The sequence below is a fragment of the Megachile rotundata genome, chromosome 13 (genome assembly GCF_050947335.1).
Source record: "Megachile rotundata isolate GNS110a chromosome 13, iyMegRotu1, whole genome shotgun sequence".
NCBI lineage: Eukaryota > Metazoa > Arthropoda > Insecta > Hymenoptera > Megachilidae > Megachile > Megachile rotundata.
In genome coordinates, this window is record NC_134995.1 from 11472247 (window position 1) to 11490818 (window position 18572).

An 18572-nucleotide genomic window follows, 5' to 3' on the forward strand; every position below is an offset into this window, starting at 1 on the left:
TTCAAAGTTTGTTTGGTTCGCTTTGTATCCCTCGGAAAAGGTCAATGACCTATCTGCTTAGACAATATTTCAACCGTCTAATTAAAAATCTTAGATCTCATGGATGTACAAACTACACGTATTAATTTAAAGAACTGAGTAAGCTTAAATCGGAAACAAAAGATTCTTTTGCAACGTTCCTATGTGCGAATGATTGATAAGTAGCTTACAACGTAGGTTGAAAAATCGCGAATACTCCGTATATCTGAACAATGCATGCGAGATCAGAAGATCTTGAAAGCGCGTCTTGCGTTACTATTGTTCGAGGCAGGTGTTCCAGGTGCGTTGGTCTTTCAAACGACTGATAAGATATAAGAGTATTCTTGAGTTTCTTTGCAGTGGATGTTCGTGAGTCGTCGAACGACCTTGTTCGATAGATCGTTGAGCTCTCTCGCGATACGAAAGAGTTTACATTCTCCGCAAATTGCCGATCGCGCGTTTCGTTAAATCTATAGGCGCAAGGGACTCGAGGGAGTTCTGCAAGAATTATGGAGCCCTAAAGAAATTCAAGATCGAACTCCCGGAGGAGTGGCCACGGATTCCAGGAGATAACAGAGCCTACTCCTGGGGGATTTTACGGGCTTCTAGGAACTACCGACACCTTGGGGACTAAATCTTGGAGATAGGAAGGTTAGGTTAGATTCAGGACTGTAGGATATTAAAGGAATTCATCTCTAACCCTTTGCGCTCGGAGACTCACCATTCGATTTAATACAATAACTTAAAATAGCTATTTAACTCTATATTTAGGTATTTAAGTCTATAGTGATGTATCATCATACACATGTGTATAATCATAATGAAATGGTAGAAATTAATAGATGAGTAACTTCAAAAGAATTCATCAAAATTTTCAACCACGAGTTTCAACCCTTAACACTAGATTTATGGACGTTTAATGATCACTCTTATTTAAATTTACCTAAAGTAGAAAAATAAATAAATTGCAGATGATATGCGAACTGCTTAAAACATTGTTTTGCTGAAAGTTGACATTTTTACAAAAATTTCTTAACAAATTCTGTCATCTAAAATAGACCTATTATCCGTCATTTTGACGGGTTCCGTAAATCTAGTGTTAAACACATAATGTATAACTACTTCAAAATATTGAACAGAGACATATGCATGAAGTACAGAAGTGTAACATATCTTCAGTACACGCCTGAAACTCTTGTAAATTGTATCATTAAAACTATACGTATCGAAGTCATTTTCCTTACCACTACAAGAATTTAAGGGTTAAAGTAGCAAACAGCAAGTCTTCCAGTGCAAAGGGTTGAATACAAATAAGTTCTGATATATCGATGAGTAAAAAGAGGTACTAACCTGCTGCCCTGGGATTTTTTCGTCTTTGGCCTTTTTGTGACCGTCCGCATATCATCGGGCATCGGCATCGTCGAAGCGTAGCCATGTTCAGCTTCTGCAATGACAAACCAATCCACGGTCAGTGGACGAGGTCGACGGCTGGCATCGCGCGAATTCCAAAAGGCGCAACGCCCGAAAAAACACGAACACTGTCGCGAGCAACGCGCGGAAAACACGACTCGGGCTCGTTAAACCGCGTACGGGATAAAGTCACGTCTCGGGGACGTAACTTATCGACGAATGTTTACGGTCGAACGAACCAAAAGCTTCTAATTTAAAATTCGGAGTCATTTGCATTATAGGGAGGTTAAAAGCATCACCTTATATCTGAAGATCAACAAAAATGGCAGCGACAATCTTAACCCTTTCCTGGACTTTAAGGAGTCTCAGTCGTGACGCACTTACAGCTCAAATGTAGACAAACCTTACTCAAATTTTGAACATTTTTCAGCTTGAAATTTAGGTCCAACTATAAATTGCATTATCAAGGATCCTTGAATATAAAATACTCACATTTTAATTTTCCTTGTTCGTTTTAATGTTATAGCCCTGAATAGTTAGCATCTATTAAATAAATGGCACGGGAAGGGGTTAAATGCCGCTTGCAATCAGTGGTCGGAGTCTAACGTTTCACCTATTGAACGGTAGAAATTTTCGAGCTCTCCCCGCAAATATTAGTAAGGAATGTTTGCTTAGAAAATCCGGACCAACTCCTCCCCGGCAAAACAACGTTACAAAAATAGCCGTTGCCGCAATTTATCACGAAAATTGCGCTCGAAATGGCAACGGACGTCGCAAACAACTCGTCCAACGTCACGTCGAGAAATTGATATTATGTAAGGTGAACGAAGAACACATAAAGTAACGATGGCCGCAAAGAGAAAGAAAAAAATAAACGAAAGAAAGAAAACTCGACGAGCTGAAACGACAGACAGAGACTAGTCCCGCCATAACGAGTGGTGTAAATTATAAATGCCTCCTTCGGCCTCGTCTTTCGTCCGATCCTCGTCATCGTACAACAGCCTTAATGGCAGCCGGTGAAAAAGAACGGGCGCACCCGCGACATCGACCATCTGTCCTCGTAAAAGAAGAAAAGCGTCTCGTCTGGTCTCGCATACCATGACCATAAAGCATAGTTCATGCAAAAGAGAAATTCGCTTTGCAAATCAAAACTCACTGAACGATCGAATAATTAGTTTCGCTACGAGAAAAAATTCGAGACATGGTATTGTATCGAATAATCCTGAACAACCAATCTTATGTACAAACACCAATGTTATTACCAAACTTGCACAAATTAGAGAATCTTGGAAGAAAGAAGAATCGTGTTACTCTTTTTATTTTCGAATTTTATTTGACGAGCAAGCAATTGCCACTGTTGCCGCTCCGTCTATGAAGAGGCACTCTCGAGTGTTTCGTTTTCCTCATTAGCGGAGTTTGATGATCGACACGAACGAGTCTGTGCGGCTATAAATAAATAGTTTGAAGAGTTTTCGAGGAAGGAAACACTGGTAATTAATAAGCGTTTGCCAACGCGGCCAATTTGAAAAGCGATGTGAAAAAGGATATGAAATTTTAAGTCGGTGAATTCACCTGTTCGATAGGGGTTCCTGATCAAACCTTAACCTAACCAACTCAAACCGAACCGGGTTTAAGGTAGACAGTAATCCATTGTTAGCAGAGCGCTGGAGTTTGCAGGGCTCGGGGCAAAAGCCGATATTATTCGGAAGATACAGATTATGGTGCATAACAGATTTTCGAATGTTAGATTAATTTCGTTAAATCTAACTCGAAGGGTGATAAAACGTAACAATCAAGGTGAATTAACGGAAGCTCTGTTTTCGAAAGTAAAACGGTGAAAACGAGTTGCAGCGAATATCCGTGATGAGGTTGTGTGCAATGCGCTCGTTAGCGGTCACGTGTATTTCACACGAACGACTATCCTTTCATTAAGCAGCAGAACACGTGTAAGGTTTTTCTGTGTGGCCGCTGAATCGTCGAAGAACCCTTCGTACAGAAGGTATATTACATCCATCGGAGGTGTGCGAATAAAAATTTCTCTGATTCATCCTTATTCTTCTGCCTCTTCGCTTTTTCCCACCCGTACTTCATCTTCTGAAATACTGTCCTTTCTTTTCTCTTTGTTTCGTCTTTTTACTCGAACGGAAAAAGAACTGAAAACGCGTCGTTGAAATCGTCAACGGAGCAATTCATCGTGAAACGAACCGAGAGAACTGGATTTCAGCGGAGAATTTAATTTGCAGATTCATCGCGACGCGTTGCACGAAACGTTATATCGCCGTCCGCTCTATTGCCGCGTATCGACACTCGTCAGATCGACGAGTGCGTTATTAAATAAAATAAATTGTTATTGTATATGGAATACGTTAATTGGAACATAAAATGGCTCCAGATTCTTAGATATTGAAAAAGTGAAAATTTCAATCTTCCTAAAGTTGAAGAATCTTTCTTTATTTGGTTAAGAAGTTAGAGTGTAAGTAATAGAAAAACGTTTGGGGATACCGGGTATGAAAGAAGCACGAGCGTTTGAATTATTAACAGAAGAATTAACGCGTATCGACGAGTGCATTATTAAATAAAATAAAACGACTTGTTATTGTATATAGGATACGTTAATTGGAACATAAAATGGCTCCAGATTCTTAGATATTGAAAAGCAACAGTGAAAATTTCAATCCTGAAGTCGAAGAATCTTTCTTTATTTGGTTAAGAAGTTAGAGTTTAAGTAATAGAAAAACGTTTGGGGATACCGGGTATAAAAGAAGCAGGAACGTTTGAATTATTAACAGAAGGATTAACGCGAACGCAGAGAGTGGTCCACGAGAAGCCCAGAAGCCGATTAACGACCGCTCGGAACGACCTCTGCAAACATTCGAAACCTCCTCGTACCGTGTGTTTCATAACGAACTCTAAAAAGATAATAATCGTTCCTCTGGGCAGTCGAGTCGTTCGGGAGCGTTTTTCAGGGAAACCGTGCCAAATAGACCGATTAAAATAACGTAACAGCCTTATCTCGCGCATCCTCGAGCAATAATAGTTAATGCTCGATCAACGTGATTCCCTCTTGTTCTTGTCGACCAGAAGAATGGCCAATAAACTGAAAGCTCTTTCGGAGCTTCTGCGAGTCAATTTGTACCCTCTTCGTGAACAGACGCGCATAAAAACGTGCTCGTCTTCTTTAACCTATACCAACTTAACTCCCTGACGCGTAAATAGCATGAAACTCGAAGCGTTTCGAAAATATTATCCCTCGACTTAAATAAAACAAGAAGCTAATCCTGTAACGCATTAAACTTTTTACGACACGGTAACGGAAATCGGAATGATAAAGTGCACGTTAATTTTATAATATTCCATGACACTGTGGCGCTAAATTCGAAATCGCAATGAAAGTTAAGAAAAGAATACAGAAATACGACGTTAATAATTTTAGAGGAAGAAACGTAAGAACCATCATTTTAACGGGCTTGGTAGTTGCAGCGGGAAAGATCGATGCACGGCTACGAAGGGAAAGGAGAAACAAAGAAACCATTCTTTGGAGGTGTTCGTTTGAACGTGAACACACGTGTGCGCGCGCGAGCAGTCTTTGTGTGTACGTGACACACGAGGCCGGGTACCACGGGGATCTCGAGAGAAACAGAAAAGAATTACGACAGCGTAAATCTCGAGCAACTATTCGAAAGCGAAACGTGGAAAAATGCAAGGCGACAAACGTTTATTGTGATCTGTGTGTATTTTGGTTATTTACGTCACGCGTTTCGCTCCAGCGAAAAACAGAGGTCTGCACGGTTGGCAGTAATGGCGTACCGGTAGCTCTGTTACGCTAGAAAGTCACGTGACGTAAAAGAGTCAAGGAAAACGCGTTAAAAACAGCAAACTATATAAATTCGATCGAAACGACGTGAAATAGCCGATGAATCTTGTTTACAAAAAATACCGCGTGCCGGTGAATCATCGTGAACAGAACAGTCGATGAGATATTTATGCAAACGCGACCAATAATATACCGTGCCGATAACGAGCTCCCAATTAAAACGCCATTAACATTCGAATTCTTCCAGGAAGCGCGCCACGCCGGGACAGTGGCGTAAAGATATGAATACACCTTTTTCTAATTTTAAAACTCTGCAATTTTCAGATTTTAGAAAATGACGTATTACACGCGAGTGGATTGAATTAATTTATTACTTGGTTAGGTTAGGTTCGATAGACGTCTATTGCGCTGAGTTCGTTGGACCGTTTCTAAATCATCGATGACATCGGAAAATAATCGATAATGAATTTTAATCTTATTAACCTGTTTCACGCTTAAATAAAATTCTTACAAATTTAAAAAAAACAGTTTTATTACTAGCTGCAAAATTATACGATTACTGTCGAATAGTGATTCGTAGCGACAAGTCGGAATTATTTGTGTTTTCAGAAAATACGCCACTGCGCGAAGTTTATACATGATATCGGATCGTAATCAAATGCCACAGACGTCTAGAAATAACAAATCGAGAGCGACGAAATGCAACGAGGGACTACGTAGAAAAAAGATAACACGCGAATTCAGCACGCACACGCGTAAGGCACGCAACTACGACGCAGCAGCATTATAAAGTGGAGTAATAAAATGAGATCATCGTTACCGCTTCTCGGGCGCACTCTGACGCACACGCGCGAGCGGATGCAACCTACGCGTCACATACACGCGAGCAAGCTATATACGCCGCGAGAAAAGAACGTACATATATTTGCCGAATTGTTAATCGCCGGTTACTCGAAAAACCAGTGAGGTAAAGCCACAACGTAACGTTACGTGCGTTGCGTCATGGGAACACAAGTCTGGCCAAGGTCACGACGCTCCAAAATGTACATATAAGGGTGAATCATCTAACAAGGATCCCAACTTTCGCTCGTACATTTTAACGAAACTTTAACGACGAAGTTTGTGATAAAGACGAAATAAATGTAAAATCGAAATATTAGGTTAGGTTAGGATTACGTCAACACAAGGTCAGATCGGACTTTTACTGTAAACGTTAGAGCAACGTGTTTTCTACTATAACGGAGTTAATCCCTAAGTAAAACTGTCGACAGAAAAGAACCCCTGCTAGAAATTATCAGAATCGTTAAATAAATATTTAAACTTCGATGTTATATGAAATTAGTGTCAACACTCGAATATTTTTGACAGTATCAGACGAGCCGGTCCACTCCGAAAAATTCATGTCACGTAAAAAGAACCCTAACGAAATTCGACTACCGGTCGCAAGGCAAAAAGAGAAACACGGACGAGTCATCGAAATCAAAACTGAGGAAGGCGTAATAACAAAGGTCGTGTTCCAAGATCCAACTACGGCACACGCGCGTTCGTTGCCATGTGCCAATGACATGGCGTACATGCACTCGCGAGCAACGTCGAAACTTGCACGTCGCGCTCGAAATAAGGAATAAAAATACGTGGGCAAAAAATAGCTCCGGGTACTCACCTCTTTCCCTTCGTTCAATATACTCGGCGGCCTGTAGTAGGGCAGCAATGCTCATATTTCCCCGGTTTGGCGTAATTCTGGCGGCTTCGGTTCACTACCTCTTTCCCTGCAATCCCGGCACTCACACCGACACACAACGCGAGAAACGTTCAGAAACGCACACCAAGAACAAACAGCCCCGTGCACCGCGGCTGGCTACGTGTTACGTCGTGTTGTTGTTGATGTTGACGTTGACGTTGTTGTTGGTTGGCGCTACTGCCGCTTCTCGAACTTTTCTCTTCACCCGCCTGTTCAACCGCCTCTTCTTCTCTTCCTCCTCTGCCACCGCCACCTCTTCCTCCTTTTCTCGACCGTCCGCGCGCCTCGCTGGCTGCGTTAGCTTACGTGCACACACGTAACACACACGAGACTAGCACGATTTCAAACGCGCACTAGATTCGCGGACGGCAAATCGATGGCCGGACTTCTCCAACCGTGATACGCATCAAGAATCGCGTGTATATGTTTTTTTTCAGTTTTCGATCTTTCTTCCCGTTCCCGTTTACACTCTCCGTCGTTCGTTCCACGTGCAAAGAATTTAGTTATATCGTTCGTGTCTGTCTCTTACTCTCGAACTTCTACTTGCCTGGTCCGCTTACGCGCCAGTTTATCCTTCTCTCTACTTTTTTTACCCAACGACGTGTTCCACTCGATCCTTCTTCTTTTCGCCTGACTTCGTCGGTTCTTCTTTCTTCACCTTCGTTTCACAACATTCACTAGGAGCACACAGCATACACGTGAAAGAAAAATCGACGAGTATCGCGAGACGAGAATACGGCGCACCGCTGCTCCTCCACACTTCCTTACACGGAGTCGCGTGCGAGCGAACTCGGACCGTGTTCCGTGATAATACAGAGAAAGAGAGCGACTCGCGAGCACGGTACAATTGGAAGGAGGCACACTATAGCGAAGTCACTAGGCGAATCGAAAGGGTCGAGAGATTACGCGTGTCGCTGGTAATTTATCGTGAACCCGAGCGAACGAACGAACCGTCGCGAAAAAACCCGACCTCGATCGGTGATAGGCCGGTTCTTGACTCGTGTCGCGCTCGCCGAACTATTATTTTCGTTCAGGACACGAGATTCTGATGTACACTCGCGAGCACCGTACACTTCCCTAGGGAAAATGGCGATGTAGGGGAATGGGCCTCATCATTTCTTCATTTACTATCGATAAGTTTTCGAAATTTATCAATTTCAGAATTTCCAGATTACAGAATTTGGCGGGGTAAACTTTTGAAATTTGGAGATCCGTGAAATCTAAAGAGACCAAGAAACCGAGAATTTAGAATTTAGATTTAGAACTGAAAAAGTTTTCACAAAATTGAAAAGAAACGCGTGGTATCCCTCCCACTACGCTCGTCTTTATCCAAAAAAAGCCTATATTGTCCTCAAGCATACACATAGTGCATATGCATGCGACCACTTTACCGGCTACTTGTTTTGTACCACGACCTTGAACGCGTACAGCTCACAGATCCGTACCCTAGAGAATATCTCTATTCTAGAGTCTAGACGTTAAATCATCTGGTGTGTCTACACAAAACGAAATATTTCTATACCCTCGATCTAGACTTTGAATACAGAACCTACCGTCAGCGCGTAACTAAACTCGTGAAACATTCGCCGCGTATACATATACCAATCGTCCTTTTTCGTGATTCACGCACGTAACTCGGTCAACTTCTCGCGAGGTCAACGATTTCCATCAAACTCACGCAATACGCGTTCCGCGAATGGCAACCGATAAAACCTTAATTTCTTCGGTAGAGAAAACGTGCATACGTTGTCACGCACAGAACACACGGCAAAATCTTCTAGAAACTCGCGTTACATTCGTACTGGTTTCCCGTTCACGATGAACACACGTAAAGGCGCTCCCTTGGATCGCTCGCGACTTTCAGTACACATGCACGTTATACACCGCACAAACACGCCTATGAGCACGGGTTATAACGCGTGTACGTGATCGGCAACGAGTGTGGTTCTCGAACGGTGGTGCATACGCGTGCATAGGACGTTGTACGAGAGCAGTGATACGCAATACGCGATGCAGCCTTAAAACGAGTGTGAGCCACGTTACTGACAACGCTCCGATACCTCTACGTTGTATACATGCACTGGTAAAACGCGTGCGTATGTACGACGTCGAGGATCGAGTGTATTTCGACCCTATCGTCCACCTAGTGACATTTGGCACGCCGGATACGTTCGCTCGCACACGAAAGTAGGCGCAGCTGAGCGACGACGTAAAGAAAGACGGTCACTGTGGGATCGGCACTGCCTAACACTACTATTGCACAGACTTTCCGCGAAGTGGGGGGCTAGGACAAAGAAAAGGAGACACCAACTGACCGACGACGACGAGCCCACGAGCCCCCGACGACGACGACGACGACTACGACAAGCCGACGAGCGAGCGACAGCCTGATACCTCCGCACTTCGCGAGCACTCTCACGCATTTATCGATGTCAAACGTCTCTGCACCGTACAAGCACCAGACGTCGCTTCTTACGCGAATACCGATTGGCCCAGCGGTGCGCGAGTGCACTGCCTCGACCAATCAAACGCTCTGATACGGCGCTGCCGTACGAGCCGCCACCAGCACCGGTGGTGTCACGTGAATCTCATGCCCGAAAACAAAACAAACAGCTGGCCGTGTTCCTCGCCTCGCTCCCTTGCACGCTATCGTGCGTGCACTTTTCGACCACGATATGCTTGGAATAAATAGCCCCTTTTCTTTCTACACTCGAGCCGAGTGTAGGCTTACTTTGGATGAGAATATACATAGGGAAACATACTCCCACTACTTGCTTTTCATTTTGGAGGGTCAAATGTAGGAACTTGCAAATTTTTAATATCTTGTATTTTCGAAAACACTGATGTACATCTTGACAACTTTTGAAAATGTTACATTCTTACATTTTCCAAACTCTCCGATTTCGATATTTTTAAATTGTAAATATTTAAATTCCCGAATTACCAAATTTCAAAATTTGAAAATTTAAATTGACTCAAAATCAATTCTTCTTCTGCTGCGTTAACATTTTTTTACGAAACTCTACAAGTGTTGACAAGTGTTCGATATGTTATAGGCAGGAATCTACGTGTACCGATTTTGTTTAAAATTTAATTATAAGCATTCTTACATATTTGTAATAATAAAATTTCTGAGCAGAACAAATCGACTTGTTTTAAGATTTTTTTTAACTTTTAAATTACAATTGTAAATTTATTTGCTGGAATTTATTTATATTTTCGTATGAACGTATATTGACATTTGCAAAGATAAAATCTCTTGTATAGGAATGTTCTTTTACGTTACATCTTACATTTAATCATTTTTCTACTTTATCTACAATTCATAGGTGCGTCGATCATATGATTTTCTATAAAATATTTTTTCCGTCTTTAATGAATATATGTTATTATATTTTTACGTGGGCGTTCGATTAAATATATGAATAAGGAACGACAATTAATTCTGATTTTAAATACCTTGAGTGAAGCGCGTTTGAAAGTTTACACGATCGCGCCATTTTCTATATCCGGTTCGCCGTCAACCATTACTTTTTCAAATCGGTACTTCCGAATCCATCGTGATCCACGTTGTGTATAGGATGTTGTTTAAATGTGACATATTCAAGTTGAGATTCGAAAGATAGTAATTTTACGAATAATGACAGTGAAAAATGTAATCGGAATACATGGAAAACATCAAATCTAGCAGATTTCTGCAATTTTCGCCAAAGGTTAAACGGATTTCTTCGAACACGCTGGTTGCGTACGATGTCACTGACCGAAAAGTAAGTTGCTTGAAGTTTATTGTTTTTGCACAAACTTTATTTAATTTCGATAAAAAGAAATGACATTTGAGGAATTGTAGTAATATATTTACAAGTATGTATAAATTAATGGTTTTTATCATTTTTGTGTACTAATGCTACGATCTTCAGTTGTTACGATCGTTATCGAAATATTTGTATGTGTTGTATTGCTATTTTATATTTTTTGAATCATTTACGCGTGGAATTTGGAATATTTTTATGTATCAGTGAAATAATAATAATCACAAAATTATTAATATTTTGTAGCAATTATGCACGTACAAAATGATATGTAAATCGCGAAATGTAAATTTTACGAAATTATTAATTTAAACGTTGAAAATTAATTGTAACCGCTTATTATCTGTCATTCATATTCATTCTGTAGCAAACGATTATTTTTTTTCGATGAATATCGACTGAGTAATTTATTACCACTTGAAAAGATAGATAATCTATACAAAAATTAACCTCTTGAAGTATTCGAGCGATAAATAATTTAAAAATAACAAATTTTTTTTATCTTAAAAATAGAAATATTTGTTCAACATATCATAACAGATTTATGTTTTTACACAATATAACAAAATAAAAGGGGTTTAATTGTAAAATACATTCTAAGGATGTGAATTTTACCTTCATTTATTTTGCTTTATTTTAATTGTCTTTCTTAAAAAATGTACATAGAATTTTTTGTATCGTTTATGTATTAACTTTTTAAAAACAACATTTTTTGTTAAATATTTGTACATTGATAAATTACATTCGAGATACTGGAACTATATCAAGCAATGCTAATGAATTTTGAAGTACAATTTGCAATACATGCAACATGTATAATCTTGCAACCATTGTTGGAATCAAGTGATCGTAACCTTCCTGTAATGCAATAGTAAACACATAATTAATAATAATTGCAATTTTTGCATCAAAGATATTCATGGATAGCTAAACTTACAGTTAAAATTTTAGTTGTACGATAATAGACACTAAATTTTTTACATAATCTTGATAAAAATATGCATATTATTTGAGGATTTGTTTGAAAGCCAGGTTCATATCTCAAACACTCTTTGATCATTTCTTGATATCCAATAATGAAGTTATGTATAAGTTCCCATTCATCCTGAAAATATAGATCATAACTTTTGGAAATATGAATCAAATAAATAGCCTTCAGATAAAATACCTGTTGATTTAATAAAGAAAAGTCTACGTCATAAACATGGGGTAAATTAGGGTATTCTCCTTTCAATCTTTTGTCATTGTATTTTTTAATAATTGCTGCTATTCTAGCAGTATTATATAATATAAAAGATGCACCTAAAAACTGATAGTAATAGAAATTGTTTATTTAGAAATTCTATATAATTCATGATAAATTGTAAGCGAGAACCTTTCATGTTTGTGGTATTCCTGTTAGGTGCAGGATTAATTGCAATAGAAACAGAACGACTAGGTTTTACAGAAAGTAATTCAAATGTAGCCATTGCTTTTGCAACATTTTCAATAAAATTATCTTCTATTATTATGTCATGTTCATTTTCTTCAAAATACTTGTGTTCATTCAGTGTTTTCAGTTCCTCAATTTTATAGTTAATATACTCTTCCCAAGTTAGGGTTGCTTCTTTACAATTCTTTTCTGCATTTTTCACAACACCACATACACACTTTTCATAATTTTCTTCCACCTCTCCTTGCGACTTGGTGGTGAATATAAATTTATAATCTGATCCTTCATCCAATATTCTGCCTCCATGTAATTTAACAATCTTTTCAGTAACACTCTGTATTAAATGTAATCTTCTTGTCGTGATTTCTGATTCACTGTCTTTATGTGATTTAAAACTAAACACTTTATTGAGCGACAAAGTCCTTCCAAAGTTGCACTGAGACGTGAGAGCAAGTTTTATCGAGTTGGCAATAAGCGGAGTACGATGTAAGAATAAGCAGACTCTTTCATTTTCCAAAACATACCTTTGTATTTTTATCAACCAGTTGCAGCTAGATGATATTAATAACTCTAAAGCCTGTAAAAAACAATATTTTCACTTCAGAATTAGGTTATGTATATATTCTTTAAGCTGATATTTTCTGTTCCACTTTTACCTCTTTTGCAATATCCTTGTCAGTTTTATCATTTGTGTCACGGCCTTGTATATGTAGAAAATGTTGCAAGATTGTTGTACATTTTCCATCACACTTATTTGTTCCTTGCAGCAAGTGTTTCCATGCTTTAAGGCTAGGTAAAAAATACAATTCACCATTTGTTGCTAAATTGTCATAATTTACCTTTATGACTGAAAAATTTTTACTAGTATTACCACACAGATACAATGTTATGTTATCAACAAGTGTCTGTATACAAATAGATAACGTATTTTCCATTTGAAACTCCATAATTAGAGATTCCTATACATGAACCACCTTGAATGTGGGGCAGTATTAACAGCTGACTGTGTTTACCTCAATTATTATAATGATTCAAAGTGCAATGTATCATAACATATGTACAAATATTAAATAATTATTGAAAAGGGTGCTAAACAAATTTTCAATAATTGAAACACAATTTTCGATGTTTTCTTTATTAGAGTCACAAATTGAATCGTGCAAATAAGTCGGTTGCAAATATTAACATTAATATATATAATATTCCCTATACTTATCAGTAAGTTCAGGTATGTTACAAATATCGATCACAAAAGAAGAAAAAACAATTCTCTATTTAAGCGTATCTAGAACGACGTTTAAGTAAATGACTCGGCCGTGATATTACAATTAGTTATCTTAGAATTTACATTATTCTCTTTGATATCGATTATCACATAGAATGATGGTACTTGACGTACGCTATCGCGGCTAACTCTTTGCAAAACTCTTCCGTCACGATCACGCTTTCGAACAGGATATTCTCCTTCTCCCTAAAATATAGTAAACACAATTAGTCATATTTTCAATATAAGGTCATAGGGGCAACTGTGAAAGCGATTTGACTCGTGTATTATTGGATCTAATATTAGGATCTTCTATTTTAGGACCTCTGTCTTCAGCTATCTTTTTCCTAAAATTTGTTCCGAGTCGGGTCACTTTCATACCATCGCAAAACGTAAACAGTTCGCTTTTTGCGTACCCATCGTGAGAACAGTCCTCGAGCAATCGTTCTCGCGTCTCCTTCAGTATCTGCTTGTGAGCCGGTGTCTTTGGTACCTCGTTTACCAGCTGCTTGACGACTCTTTGCAAGCAAGCGAACAAGTTTTTTGTGCCTGGTGCCAACGGTAGCAGTGGATTTAATAAGAATTCATGCAGGTACGGATGTGGTAAGAGTGCCAGCCTCGAGATCACCACGGTCAGTTGAAGATTGATCTCGTATTTTTGTCTGGGTATGTTGGCAACCTTATCGAACAGCATCGCCATAAACGGTCCCATGTAGAACCGTACGGAACAGTGATCAGCTTCCGGTCTGGAGTCAGAGCTCGCGGAGTCGTCGACGCTGACCGCTTCCAATGGCCACGCCATCAGCGAACAATCCGTTAACACGCTCGAATATTGCCTCTCCAGGTCGGCCATGTATCGCTCGTAATTATTCACGTCCGTGTCCGTTTGAAGATATCCCGGAATCAGAGACAGGAAGCTGAAACGTTGTTTTTGATATCGAACCGGCGTGAAACACCTTGTTGCATTTAAATGACTACTCTGGGTGAAAAAGGAATTTGTTGGGCCGCTCGATGATGATATCTGCTCATGTCGGCGAAACAAAAACATTCAGTCACCGTATATCCGCTATGCAAATTAGCAGATAAGCAGGTCTACGTTGACTAAACTCTCTTTTTGTAAACTCCTAAGCTAACCACTCTTAAACAATCTTAGTAACATTCTTTTTTCTATTATTTTGACTAGCTAAATAGAGACAGTATCCCATCGATATTTAATCAATCGTTAGAATATAATGTGATCGAGAATGTACAATTGAAATCGAATAATTTGATTTGCATAATAAAATCGGACACTAGATCAAGAAATGGGTTAGGTTAATTTAAATACTAGGTTACTAGGTTAGATTCTCCCTTTGAGTCAAAGAGAGGTGCTCACCAATTTACAATTCTGTGAATATTACTGGGTGCCAGTGTTCGGCTGTGACTTTGCTCGTAGGAGAGATCCAACGAGCCCTTTTTCTCTCTTTCTCTCTCGTCTTCCTCGTCGCTCCACGACGCGATCGCGCTATCCGCAGCCGTGTTGTCGTAATAGCCTCGCGTCGATAAGTACACCAACACCAGACAATGTAATATATGCTCGTTTCGTTTTTCTATCATTTCCTCGAACAGCTTCAACGTTTCCAAAGTTAGATCGTCGCTGTCCGTGAAACAGTTGTCTATCAATCTGTGCAGCACCTGTGACGTCCACACATTTGGTATTTCTGGGCCTCTGTCTTGACCCACTAGCCAGTAACTCATCTCTAAAAACATCGTATACAATTACCAAATAATCGTGTACATGGCTTTGTTATTATTAATTGCGCGATTAATTATCCAATTATCATTTCTCTGAAAAACACATGAACAAATAAACGAGGCAGGTGTACACACCTGTACACAGCGTGGTGGAGGTTAACTCCTTCAAGCACTTGGTAATCAGTGCTGTGATAAGGACGACATGGTGGTCGGCCAAAGCTGGTGTCACGATCTTCTCCAGGAAGTTGATCCTTATGCTTTTTGCCAACGCGTCCGCCACATCCGGATAAGCTTCCCTTATCAGCTGGTTGCAGTAGTCGAACCACATGAAGAACGCGGCGACTTGTCTGCATCCGGAGAACTTCTTCTCCTTCGTCCAAGCAGGAGAATCCAAACCCCACGTCACGTCCACTCCGTCGATCTCCGTTGGATCGACGTGCGCTGGAATCGCGTTGAAAAGATTCTCTAGTCTGTTCGTTATTAACGTCGTTAAGTCACTGTTCACGATCATCTGGGCGAACGGTGGATCGTCCAAGGATGCCAGGACCATTATACCCTCGCACGCTCTTATTCTTACGGTATTGTCCTGAAAGGGTTATTCTGCTCAATTCTTGTTTAATTTAAAAATTTTGGGAATTCAAGAACGCCAGGATTTTGAGGGTTTGTTCCCAACTTACCGCGGTGTTTATGTAACTCAGCAAGGCATCCAGCAGAAGGCATTTCGATTTCGACGACGTCCTCGACTTCCCCGAACTCCGATCACTTTCCACGCAAGCGGTATCTTCGTAAACTCCTGTGTATTCAACGTCCAACCTCAGATCCTGAAGATTCTGCAGATGCGCATCGATCTCGTTCATCATCGCCGTGTCTTCGCACTTGTGCGAGCCCTCGTCGCGAGGGTCAGCTTGCTCCGAAACGTTGCTACCGTTATCACAAATCAATTTGGGAGTCTCAGGACTAGAGGACTGCGAGGCGTTCTCGGTCTCCCTGGAAGATATCGAACCGTTCGACTGACTAGATGACCCTCGATTCGGGTCGGGCTTACTGGACGACTTGTTAGAGCACGGGGATCTCCTTCTGTCGTTCTCCGAGTTAAATAAATTAGGATTGATCAAAGTGATCGCTTGGGTGTCCAGCGGTTCGAACAGGGGATTGGAGTTCTTTTTCGCCGGCACATAGGTCACCTTCTCCACTTCTATCTTTTCGGTATTCTTCTTGACCGACGTGTTCTGCCTGGAGATTGACGGGGCGTCGTTTATGATGCTGGTCACGTGCGGATATTTGCAAACCAGAAAACAAATGGTGAGGAGGAACTGGACCTCCTCGGCCTCCATCGGTGACGGTGCACTTCCATTGCACAGAGCTATAAGTCGTTGCACCGGCCCGTAGATGGACGTGTGGTGCAGCAAAGGATATTTGGATCTTCCTAGCAGTTTTCTCAAGAAGGACAGACAGACTGTCCTCATTCCGGGCGGAGTTTCAGCGCTGGCTAGGGTGGCCAGCAGGTCCAGCAACTTGTGCTGGAACAGGTACTCCAAACAGGAGCCTGGCTCATTCTCGTCTTTCTCCTCTTCGAGGAGTATCTCCAGCAACCTGTCCAAGTGACGAGGTATGCTCGTCGATTGTATGGGGACCTTGCAATCCGTCAGGTGGTTCACGTAGAAGTTCATCAGCTGCTTCCAGTGGTAGGTGAAGTCTTGCAGCGGCGTGGCTGGCGGTGCTATCTGCAAGTAAACAGACATACGTGAGATCGGTTCGAGCGATTAAAACGAGAGGATTGAAACTCTAGTCAGCGATCGTATTACGTCCGATAGATGGTCGTTGAGAAAAAACAAATAAGATGCAAAACACGGGAGCCTATTGAACGTGCACATGTTAATTAGACGTCGTTCCACGATTTCGCAGGTGCGAGGCTAGTTTGAATAATTATATAAGCGGCTAAATATAACGACGTGATCCACTGATTAGATGTCTATGATTCGACAGAAACGGACTGCCCTTAGTTGGACGAATATAATTATGTTCGATGCAACTGGCCTTTGACTCTTGATTGATTGAAGCGATAATCGATACTTTTTAATTGGGAATTTAAATTTAATTATCGATCGATTGTATAAAATATCTAAGATACTCGAGGATTCCTCACTGCTTAATTATAAATTGAAATTTGATTATTAATTAGAAATTCAATAAATCGAGTTTAATAGCAGTCAGATACAGTGAAGACTATGCATAACACGTGGTATTTGATCTTCTCGAGATACAAGTGAAATAATTGATCATGAGACGAGGTCCGCCGGACACGTGACACCGGAAGAGTAATTAACAGAAGAGAAGTAATTGGTGAATGGTCAAAACCAACGTCGATAGATAAAACGTAAATAAATACAATGGCACGTGTGACGTTGCGAAGGAAAAAATCATAGTATATAACACGCGCAGCGCTACGATCGATTAGCACCAGCCTTAGTGTCGCGTTGTTTACCGTGCGTAATGAAAACGTACGAGGAAAAAGAAACGTATGAATAGAAATAAGCAACGAAGGTCGCGAGTCGAGGAAGCGATTACAGGGACTAGGACAGAAAGCGACGACGATTCTTATCAGGGTTATCGTGTACACTCACCACGTCAATGGCATTCTTCAGAGCGATTTGAATGCCGCTGATCATTTTATTGCGGCTTCCGGTATTCTCGGCACGATTATTTCTCGCTATGCACACCGCTCGCCTCCGTAACTCGCCCTGTTCTTCGCTGCTTTTGCATAATTTCGCATCGTTCGCACGCGATTATCAACCCTACGATCGCTCACTGCCCGCGACAGACAAGCTTCTGTGGCTTTTTGACGTCTTTTGTTTCCGCGTGTTCGACGGCAGATGGCATTCAGCTCGTTTGGCGGCACTTCTGAAGTTATGGAGACGAAAAACAAGACTTATCGAATGCTCAGATAGCACTCGATCATGTATTGTGTAGTTTGGAGCAAATGTAAACCCCCACTCGAATCTCAGGATTTTAGAATGGGTTACAAATTTAAATTTAGAAGATAGGGATTTTTGTATTCGGGGATCTAGGGATTTGAGAATCCGAAGAATCTAGAAATTTGTAAATCTGGGGACTTGGTCTGCGAGCCGAAGGAATTTATGGATCTCGAGTATAAAGATCGTTTAATAGCTTGCTGATAAGATTTTCATAAACAAGCCAATACCGCGACCGATTAGATCAAACATTAGATATCGGTTATGCAATTCGACTCGGACGCTTTAATGCTCAAAGTTTCTATTCCATCGGAACAATAGTATTTTCTTCGAAACGTTTATCGAATAATTTTGTATACTCTGCCTCGCATAAAGGAA

At 40.6% G+C, this 18572-nt stretch overlaps 4 protein-coding genes across 12 annotated transcripts in view; 1 reads left to right on the top strand and 3 right to left on the bottom strand.

Annotated features, from left to right (window-relative positions):
• Positions 1-9509, bottom strand: part of Mxd (MAX dimerization protein) — a 143848-nt gene extending 134339 nt beyond the window's left edge. Inside the window, exons 1-3 of one of the 6 annotated variants that reach the window (XM_076538821.1) lie at positions 9044-9509; positions 6906-7660; positions 1369-1462 (exon numbers count right to left, since the gene is read on the bottom strand). In XM_076538821.1, the coding sequence (XP_076394936.1) occupies positions 1369-1453 (85 nt within the window). In that variant the 5' untranslated portion in view covers positions 1454-1462; positions 6906-7660; positions 9044-9509. The other 5 variants (XM_076538822.1, XM_076538817.1, XM_076538818.1 and 2 more) reach the window with 5 other exon arrangements.
• Positions 9510-10521: 1012 nt separating this feature from the next.
• Positions 10522-18572, top strand: part of LOC100884007 (BRISC complex subunit FAM175B) — a 35058-nt gene continuing 27007 nt past the window's right edge. The window contains exon 1 of one of the 3 annotated variants that reach the window (XM_012291591.2): positions 10522-10750. The gene's annotated coding sequence lies outside the window, so the exon portion shown is untranslated. Of the gene's footprint in view, positions 10751-13952; positions 14155-18572 lie in introns of those variants that run through there. The other 2 variants (XM_076538815.1, XM_076538816.1) reach the window with 2 other exon arrangements.
• LOC100883597 (uncharacterized) lies at positions 11398-13318 on the bottom strand. The gene is made up of 5 exons (XM_012291600.2): positions 12881-13318; positions 12168-12801; positions 11961-12094; positions 11730-11897; positions 11398-11650 (listed from the first exon to the last, which is right to left on the bottom strand). The coding sequence occupies exons 1-5, from the start codon at positions 13169-13171 to the stop codon at positions 11531-11533; spliced, it is 1347 nt and encodes a 448-aa protein (XP_012146990.2). The 5' UTR covers positions 13172-13318; the 3' UTR covers positions 11398-11530.
• Positions 13344-18544, bottom strand: LOC100883707 (FHF complex subunit HOOK interacting protein 2A). 2 transcript variants are annotated; one of them, XM_003705875.3, is made up of 6 exons: positions 17847-18544; positions 15900-16946; positions 15358-15808; positions 14864-15227; positions 13905-14405; positions 13344-13695 (listed from the first exon to the last, which is right to left on the bottom strand). In XM_003705875.3, exons 1-6 carry the CDS (start codon positions 17889-17891, stop codon positions 13596-13598), a joined length of 2508 nt encoding a protein of 835 aa, XP_003705923.2. In that variant the 5' UTR covers positions 17892-18544; the 3' UTR covers positions 13344-13595. The 2 variants fall into 2 exon arrangements, with proteins under 2 accessions (XP_003705923.2, XP_076394927.1); XM_076538812.1 differs by lacking the exon at positions 17847-18544 and adding an exon at positions 17028-17835.

Excerpts from the sequence above, each read along its gene's own strand:
- LOC100883597 (XM_012291600.2), bottom strand. The coding sequence starts at position 13,171 with ATGGAGTTTCAAATGGAAAATACGTTATCTATTTGTATACAGACACTT. Across the intron at positions 11,898-11,960 it reads TTTCTTTATTAAATCAACAG|GATGAATGGGAACTTATACA; the intron begins GTATTTTATCTG and ends CTATATTTTCAG. Across the intron at positions 11,651-11,729 it reads GTACAACTAAAATTTTAACT|GAAGGTTACGATCACTTGAT; the intron begins GTAAGTTTAGCT and ends ATTGCATTACAG.
- LOC100883707 (XM_076538812.1), bottom strand. The coding sequence starts at position 17,096 with ATGTGCACGTTCAATAGGCTCCCGTGTTTTGCATCTTATTTGTTTTTT. Across the intron at positions 16,947-17,027 it reads TCAACGACCATCTATCGGAC|ATAGCACCGCCAGCCACGCC; the intron begins GTAATACGATCG and ends GTTTACTTGCAG. Across the intron at positions 14,406-14,863 it reads ATTCACAGAATTGTAAATTG|CTTCCTGTCTCTGATTCCGG; the intron begins GTGAGCACCTCT and ends ACAACGTTTCAG.